The sequence below is a fragment of the Lucilia sericata genome, unplaced genomic scaffold, assembly GCF_015586225.1.
Source record: "Lucilia sericata isolate MDLA Ls3-8-SP2 unplaced genomic scaffold, ASM1558622v1 Contig000264F_arrow, whole genome shotgun sequence".
NCBI classification, from domain to species: domain Eukaryota; kingdom Metazoa; phylum Arthropoda; class Insecta; order Diptera; family Calliphoridae; genus Lucilia; species Lucilia sericata.
Window position 1 is genome coordinate 163,483 of NW_023994289.1, and position 10,062 is coordinate 173,544.

The 10,062-nt window shown below is 31.7% G+C and overlaps 1 protein-coding gene across 1 annotated transcript; it reads left to right on the forward strand.

Moving 5' to 3' along the window:
- Nucleotides 1–5,653: 5,653 nt before the first annotated feature.
- LOC119602911 lies at nt 5,654–6,176 on the forward strand. The gene is made up of 2 exons (XM_037954714.1): nt 5,654–5,768; nt 5,839–6,176. The coding sequence occupies exons 1-2, from the start codon at nt 5,759–5,761 to the stop codon at nt 6,120–6,122; spliced, it is 294 nt and encodes a 97-aa protein (XP_037810642.1). The 5' UTR covers nt 5,654–5,758; the 3' UTR covers nt 6,123–6,176.
- Nucleotides 6,177–10,062: the final 3,886 nt, after the last annotated feature.

Genomic DNA, 10,062 nt, shown 5'->3' on the forward strand with positions numbered 1-10,062 from the left:
ATAGAACTAAATCTATGACCGTTTTGGATTGTAAGAAAGCTTTAACTGAATACTCTCCCAGAGGTAAGGTTTACATCATATGGGTACTAGGCCACTCGGGAGTAATCGGCAACGAACGGTCGAATGTTATAGCTTTAAAGGGAAGGGAGCTCGAGGCAGTTAACCTGACAAACGGAAAACCATTCGACGCAACAAAAGCTGAAGTAAAAATATGGGTGAGAGAATCCCATAAGGCCTCTTGGAATAATGAAACAGTGGGTAGAATCACGAAGATCCTATGGGGTGACCCTGATGAGAGCAAGACGAAAAATCTCCTCAAAATGAGCAAGTCTGAAGTTAGTATGATGGTACGTATTCTGAGTGGACACACAGGATTACAAGCACATCTATGCAAATTGGACGTGCGGATTCAGACGAATGTAGAGCATGTGGAGAGGACAGTGAAACTCTGGAGCACTTTCTTTGCCACTGCCAGGCATTCGTCGAAGTTAGATCCAAGTATCTTGGAAGTGATGTTATTCCGGAAATAACATTCCTGACTAACACTGATTGGAAGATTCTAAGGAATTACGTTCAGGAAACTGAGTTTCTGAACACTGAAAAATAATTCATTCAGTGAAATTTTTTTTTTTTTCATGATAAGGAGCGCACAACAGGCCCGATGTATTTGTATTTCTTCGGATTAAATGTAGTATACATCCTCCTATCAACCTAACCTAATATAATTAATGGTGTAGGGTATCATATGATCGGCAATGCCCGACTATAAATTCTTACTTGTTCTTTCTGTGTATTTTTTTAGTATTTTTTAGAAACTCACTTTTTTGGAAGTAATTAAATTTTGCTTCCGAAGAAGTTAGAAACTCGCCAAATAAAATGAAAATTTCACAAGTTTTCAGTCATTTAAATTTTCTACAAATATTTAAGGTCACAACAAGGCCCTTCGCTAAATAACAATAACAACTTTAATTGAAAACGCCATCAAATAAATATGCAAAAGTAATAATAGTCTTTGATTTTTTAAAATATAATAAAAGTAATAAATATCTTTTTGCAAAACCATCAAAAAGTAAAATATTAATTGCAATATGTTCAAAAAAAATAAAATGAATTTAAGTAGATCTGGTAGAGTACTCAAATAGACCCACATAAATATTTTTTTAACAAAAAACAAAATAAAAAAAAATATTTAATACATTTAAGTGTAACAACAAATCAGTTCACAACAACAATTTACAATAACATTAAATATTATTCAATACCTCTTCATTTCATTTCATTCAATTTAATAACTTTAACACTTTTAATTTGAAATACTACTATTATTTTTAATTTCTTCTTCAAGCTACATAATTATGTTCGTTCAAAAATCGTTTATCATATTGAAACTAAAAGGCAACATCAGCAGCTGTAAAAAAATAAATCACCAAACTCAAAGATAAATACATAAATACTTCAAAATTTCACTTTCAATACTAAAAGTGGCATCTTGTAACAGTTTTTATACCCTACAACACTTTAGTGGAGAGGGTATATTGGGTTTGTGCTGATGTTTGTAACGCACAATAATATTGGTTCTTAAAGTATACCAATCAGCATAGAATCATTTTCTGAGTCGATTTAGCTATGTCCGACTGTCCGTCCGTCTGTCCATCCGTCCTTCCATCTGTCCGTCCGTCCGTTTAAACCTTGTAATCAAACTACAGGTCGCAATTTTGAAGATAATTCAATGATTTTCTGTTGTACCAGAGACAAAGCCTATTGAAAATGGTTAACATCGGTCGATTATTTCACCTAGCCCCCATACAACTGAACCCGCCGAATAGAGCTCTTAAGTTCATAATTATGTTTACTTGTTTGAAATAACGTTTATTTCGTTTGAATGTTTTCATTTATTTAAGCCTTCTGGTATCAATGTACATAATCATTAATAAATACATACATATATTTATTTAACATTGGTCATTTAACAGTATTTAAGTTTATTTTTTTCATTTCATTACTAAAAGATGCTGAATAATGTTACTTAAAGCTGGCAACTGAATGAAAACAATGTGATCATAGTTACCAACAAATTATTGGGCTTTTTGTTGTTACCATTAATTTTTTTCTAATACTTTTTTTTCAAAGTTCAAGTGCATCATTTTTTCACAATCTATAAATGGTTGTAGACACGTTTTATAAGTACTTGTATGTGCGTCTGTTTAAATTACATTTGTATCTGAATTACCTATTACACAATTTCATTGCATGAATACGAATACATTTGGGTGTTATTACGACATATTGATAAAATATAATGTAAACTAATAAAAAAAAAATAATTATATAATACATGTGTGGTTAAAAATAAATACATTTTTTCCGATGCCCAGACCACTGAAAATGTTACAGTAAATAATTATGTACAACAAACAAATTTTGCACCTATTACACCTATTATAATATCAATTATCAAATTAGTAAAAAAAATTAAAAAATTACTTTTTCCAATTAAAAAAAAATAATCAAAACAATCAATAATTTACCAAAAACTAAAATGAATTAATTCGTTAATTATATATATTAAATATTTAATAAAAAATAACCTAAAAAATGACAAGCCGCTGATCAACACAGCGAATAAAAAATTGGACAGAAAACATGCTCAAAAGCAGGGCCATTAACTCAAATTTCGGGTATTGACAAAACAAGGAATGTTGTAACAAGAGGCAAACACAAGGTGGTGTCATCTCTCCACTCCTGTGGAATGTTGTCGTAAATAAAATCCTTTTCAGACTCAGTAGGATGGGCTTCAAAGTAGTCGCATACGCTGACGACAATGTGCTTTTTATTCCAGGGATATTTCTCCCCACAATAAATGAACTCTTGGAATTAGTCTACCTCATCGTTCTACTATCATGGGCCAAGGAAAACGGTGTTAACTCGGACAAAACTGAACTGGTTCTTTTCACCAAGCCAAATATTTTGGAGTAATTTTAGGCTCTAAGCTCACGTGGAAACGTAATGCTGAGAGTCTAATGAAACCCTTTAGGAAAAGATAGGGTATTAAACCATACATTGTGCACTGGATGTACACCGCGGTTATAAGACCTATTTTGACCTACGGAGCTCTTGTTTTGTGGAGAGCGGTGGATACCAAGATTTACGTCTCTATTCTAAACAAGGTACAAAGATTAGCATATCCTGCATATCACTGGCTGTTTGAGCTCCACCCCTCAGGCTAGTTTAGAGACGATGATAAATTTAATCTCCTTGATACATATATCAAATGCATTTCTGCTAAATCTGCTCTACGACTTAAACAGTCGAACAGGCTGAAGCACAATCGCATTGGTAATGGCGCCATCCTACAAAAAATAGGCAGGCCAATCATGAAATTTAATAGGTCATTCAAGACCAGAATATCGATAAGGGATTATAGGGTCGCGAACACTGTCCTAAGGTACGACGTGACTTCAATCTATACTGATGACTCAAAGACAGAAAGGGGCACGGGATCGGGAATCTTCTACTATCTCTTCGACTATCTGACACCTGCACAGTCCTTCAGGCAGAGATATATGCCATCTATACAGCCGCGAGAAGAATCCGGGAACTAAATCTCGAAAATTCGACTATACATATGTATATACTTGGACAGCCTTGCATCAATCAAGGCTCTTAACTCCAATGTTATTAAGTCGTAATGTCTTCTCTATTGTATTCAATCATTGGCACAACTGACACAAGATCACGTTGAGTTGATATGGGTTCCAGGACATAAGAGCATCCGGGGAACTTAACCCTTGCGCAAAAGGATATGCACACTCCCCTAACGACCCTATCAGAATTGATAGATGAATGGGCTTTGAGTGAGACGGAACTCAGTTGGTCAAATATCACCACTTGTAGAATATCGAGACTGCTCTGGCCCACTCTGACAATAGATAGGACTCCCTTGTACCTTAGTAGGAACTCGATTAGGCTTCTAACTGGTATAATTACTGGACACTGTATGATTGGACATATGTCGGAACGTATGGGTTAACCACGCTATAGCTACTGTAGAAGCTGCTTGGACGAAAAAGAAGTCGAATGGAAATTATTTCATATTTTTTGGGATTTATTTCATTGGGAGCTATTTCGCATTAGTACTTAAATTTTTAGAATTCCAAAACTCCGAAGTGTTAGGAATTATTTCATTTTACACATTAGGAGTTATTTAATTTTTAAAGGTAATTTTTAGAGAAATTGTAGTTATTTCATTTGGAATCTAGTTCACTGTACCCAACAGAACCCCCCCGATACAGCCTTTCAGCTCATAATTTTGTTAAATATAATTATTTCTCGATAAAAAGCGACACAACTAAGTTTTATACAAGATGACCTTGCCAAATTTCATTAAATCGGGCCTCATTTGACTCCACTCCCCATACAAAGTCCCCTTCAGAAAATGACTTGAATGTCCAAAATTCACTTATATGGTCGGCCCGACTATACTTTCTTACATGTTTTCATCTTTAATTTTTTTTTTTTTTTTTTTCAAATTTTCAACTTTGAGTGCTTAAAACTTCCAGATAGAACCACACATGGTCTTGAATTTGTGCATGCCTGCCACCTTAAATGTTATAAATATAATGACAATTAAGAAATATATTTAAAAAAAAAAACTATTGGAGTGAGGTCGGTGAAACAAGGGTTAATGCAAAAATTTGAATAATTCAGAAATGCGACGTAATAGAAAGAAAAGTATGTATATGTATTGGTAAACATTTGTTTACCATATTTTTTCGATCAGCAGGCATCATCTCTATCTTAAAAATTGCATTTAGTTTCATAACTTAAATGGACGGAAACACGAAGAAACCAAAAAACATCTCTACACACTAAGAATTGGGCTTTGAGCCACTTTTCTTACTTTCAAAGCATTATAAACAACGGCATAATCGTTTTATAATGGTGTAAGATATAATTAAACATTAACTATACATTCTACCAACAACAATACATGATACATATATATTTTAGTAATATTTTGACAACGTTTGTTAAGGCATCTGTTAAATATTTGTATATACATTAATCATAATATTGTTAATTTTGATTTACTACGCTAATTATGACAAATTAATTGTTAAAAACTTTGACTACAGTTATTGACCAATTTAAAACAAATTTAATTATAATCGTATAAAATAACTGAGTGAGAGATTACAAAATACTCTGCTGAAATTTTTTACTAAAATAAAATATTAGTTAGCAATTACAGAAAAACTAGCAAGAGAAAAAACTATGATATTAATATCGATATATTTATGGGATTTATTAACCACTAAGACAAATTAGTAGAACAATAGAAACGCTTATAACTTTGTTTAATAAACAAAATTAATTGGAATCCAAGTAATATACAAATCTGCGTATATGTGATGTAGAATCCATGATTTAATAAAATATAAGTTACGAAAAACAACTTCTAAAAACAGTTGTTTTTTGCAAACAATTAAAATTGTTTAAAAACATTAGCTAACTAAATAAATCGAGTTTTTGTTTGCCATTCTAAAAATAGAATATAGGCTGGGATTGTTAAATACTCCAATTATACTTATCAATAAGTTTTTTTTTGTTAAATGTTGTCATCTAATTGTTAGAAGATGTTAGAAAGCAAGAAATTGGCGATAAGAAATAATGGCCTTAGGGGCACTACTATAAAACCAAGACAAATTGTTCATATCACATCAATATCTAACGGTCTTTAAGAAGTTATTTTTCAAAAATGCAAAAAGGTAAATAAATTAAATAAACGCCCTAACCTAACTTATTCAAAACAAAATAATACATCCTTTTGATTTATAGTTTCCTTGGTTGTCATTATGGCTGTAGTGGCCTTTGCTTCGGCTGCCTACGTCCAGCCTCACTACGAGCCACAAGATATTTATGCTGAACCCAACTGTGCCGTAGTCAACGATCATAGCCGCATGTTCCGTGATATTTCCGATCCCACTCATTACTGGGTATGCCCTGAGGGTCAGGCTAAAGCTGATTACATTCAATGCCCTGCCAATGAGGCCTTTATGGAACCTTTACAAAAATGTGTTGTTTGGGAAGAATGGAAGTGGGTTGAACCTTATACTAAATAAGTTTTTGTTTAGTTATGAAATAAATAATTGATTGATTGATTGATTAACTTGAAATTTGGCGTTTGTAGTACTGTGCATGGATAAAATGGAAAAACTAATAGAAAACATTTTTTTCACTTTGACATTAATTGACACGGACAGATTTTTGTTCTGAATAGTAATGATTATGGAGAATAAGAACTAATTGAATAATTTACATAAAAATGTAATAGTTTACATTAGGGTGTTACTATAATTATACTGACTTAGCGGAGTTAAGATCCTTTTTAAAACTCATTCCAAAATATTCCTCGTTAACAGAATACTCTACTTAGAGAGCATTCAGATATGCTTGCGGCATAACAAATTTTCGATTTTATGTCCTGAGATATGATTTTTGATTAAAATGATCACGAGTTCTACAAATATATAATAGACATATTTCAGAAACTCTGCAAGTAAATTAATAAAAAGTACAAAAATATATTATTTAAGTATAATATATCAAACTGGTATTACCCTATTGTGAACTGACTTGTGGACTTACAAATTTGTGTCCAATATTATTCATTTCATATAATTGATAGACACTTAATACACTTAATAGCGAGAATTCTGTCAGATGGAGGGTATTTTATCCAAAATGGAAATAACAACAAAAAGACTATAATTAAACTAAAATGTAAATATGTAAAATACAAGTACAAACTTACATGTGTGCATAGATTTTAAAGTAATCTTGAATACAAACTAGACCACAAATTAGACTAGAGACTATATTGTAGATTAGATTATGGAGTCGATTATATACTAATCTATAGACCCTAAACTGCACTAGAGACTAACCCATATAATAGGCTATTGACTACATAATAGACTAGAGAATTGACTAGACTAGACCATAGATTAGACCATAGACTAGACTATAGACTAGACTATAGACTAGACTATAGACTAGACTATAGACTAGACTATAGACTAGACTATAGACTAGACTATAGACTAGACAATAGACTAGACTATATACTAGACTATAGACTAGACTATAGACTAGACTATAGACTAGACTATAGACTAGACTATAGACTAGACTATAGACTAGACTATAGACTAGACTATAGACTAGACTATAGACTAGACTGTAGACTAGACTATAGACTAGACTGTAGACTAGACTAGACTATAGACTAGACTATAGACTAGACTATAGACAAGACTATAGACAAGACTATAGACTAGACTATAGACTAGACTATAGACTAGACTATAGACTAGACTATAGACTAGACTATAGACTAGACTATAGACTAGACTATAGACTAGACTATAGACTAGACTATAGACTAGACTAGACTAGACTATAGACTAGACTATAGACTAGACTATAGACTAGACTATAGATTAGACTATAGACTAGACTATAGACTAGACTATAGACTAGACTATAGACTAGACTATAGACTAGACTATAGACTAGACTATAGACTAGACTATAGACTAGACTATAGACTAGACTATAGACTAGACTATAGACTAGACTATAGACTAGACTATAGACTAGACTATAAACTAGACTATAGACTAGATTATAGACTAGACTATAGACTAGACTATAGACTAGACTATAGACTAGACTATAGACTAGACTATAGACTAGACTATAGACTAGACTATAGACTAGACTATAGACTAGACTATAGACTAGACTATAGACTAGACTATAGACTAGACTATAGACTAGACTATAGACTAGACTATAGACTAGACTATAGACTAGACTATAGACTGGAACTAGACTATACTAGACTATCGACTAGACTGTAGACTAGACTATAGACTAGACTATAGACAAGACTATAGACAAGACTATAGACTAGACTATAGACTGGACTATAGACTAGACTATAGACTAGACTATAGACTAGACTATAGACTAGACTATAGACTAGACTATAGACTAGACTATAGACTAGACTATAGACTAGACTATAGACTAGACTATAGACTAGACTATAGACTAGACTATAGACTAGACTATAGACTAGACTATAGACTAGACTATAGACTAGACTATAGACTAGACTATAGACTAGACTATAGACTAGACTATAGACTAGACTATAGACTAGACTATAGACTAGACTATAGACTAGACTATACTATAGACTAGACTATAGACTAGACTATAGACTAGACTATAGACTAGACTAGACTAGACTATAGACTAGACTATAGACTAGACTATAGACTAGACTATAGACTAGACTAGACTAGACTATAGACTAGACTATAGACTAGACTATAGACTAGACTATAGACTAGACTATAGACTAGAATATAGACTAGACTATAGACTAGACTATAGACTAGACTATAGACTAGACTATAGACTAGACTATAGACTAGACTATAGACTAGACTATAGACTAGACTATAGACTAGACTATAGACTAGACTATAGACTAGACTATAGACTAGACTATAGACTAGACTATAGACCAAACTATAGACCAAACTATAGACCAAACTATAGACTAGACTATAGACTAGACTATAGACTAGACTATAGACTAGACTATAGACTAGACTATAGACTAGACTATAGACTAGACTATAGACTAGACTATAGACTAGACTATAGACTAGACTATAGACTAGACTATAGACTAGACTATAGACTAGACTATAGACTAGACTATAGACTAGACTATAGACTAGACTATAGACTAGACTATAGACTAGACTATAGACTAGACTATAGACTAGACTATAGACTAGACTATAGACTAGACTATAGACTAGACTATAGACTAGACTATAGACTAGACTATAGACTAGACTAGACTATAGACTAGACTATAGACTAGACTATAGACTAGACTATAGACTAGACTATAGACTAGACTATAGACTAGACTATAGACTAGACTATAGACTAGACTATAGACTAGACTATAGACTAGACTATAGACTAGACTATAGACTAGACTATAGACTAGACAAATTATTTGTTTGTATGTTTTAGCCAATTTAAAAAAGTATGTTATCGAATTATCGGTATCAATTATGACATTAAATATAAAACGGAGAAGTCGAACTTATGCCTCTATAATTAAATAGGGGTCAAATTGGCTTTCTATCGATGTAGTAAAACGATTCTTAAATGACAAAAACGAATTAGGGTATTTTTTAACCGTAGGAAGTTACTCTTTTCATTTGCCTATAATTAAAACATTAAACGAAATTTTCAGTTGAAAATAACTCAAGAGTTAGAATACATTTTAAGCTTTTAAACAGTGTTAAAAAAGTTTCAATGTGATTGAAAACCTCTGTAAAGCACTTAGTTAAATATACATATGTCCAAAACAAAATGGGAGGTTAAGAGACAAAAATGAAAAATATGGCAACACTATTTAAAATAAAGCAAATATTTTATATTGTATAATTACTTGAATTAATCACGAATTACAAATGTTTTAAAAATGAAAAAGAAAACAGTTCGGACCATACTTTATATTAGACTAGACCAGATTAGACTACAGACTGAATTATAGTCTAGTCTTGTAAATGTTAACTTGACTACAAAAGAAATTAACTACTTGAATTGACATAATAAGCTTGATATAATTCAAAATAATCTTAAATTTCTTATTAAATGATTTGCAGTTTTTTGACATATGATTCAGAAACATCTTTCTAGAAAATTAGTTTACATACGTACAATTATAAATACATATGTATGTGTGTATATTAAATTGTTAGTAATATTTTATCATATACAATTTAATTAAAATATCAATTTATTTTTATCAAAAACATTTTATTTATATATGTACATATTAAATAACATGTTTTTATGAGAAAATTTTCCAATTAAACACACAAGAAAAACATATTTTTTATATTTTTCGACATGTGTCTAATATAGGTGTGTTCCAAATTCTCCAAAAAGCACAACTAT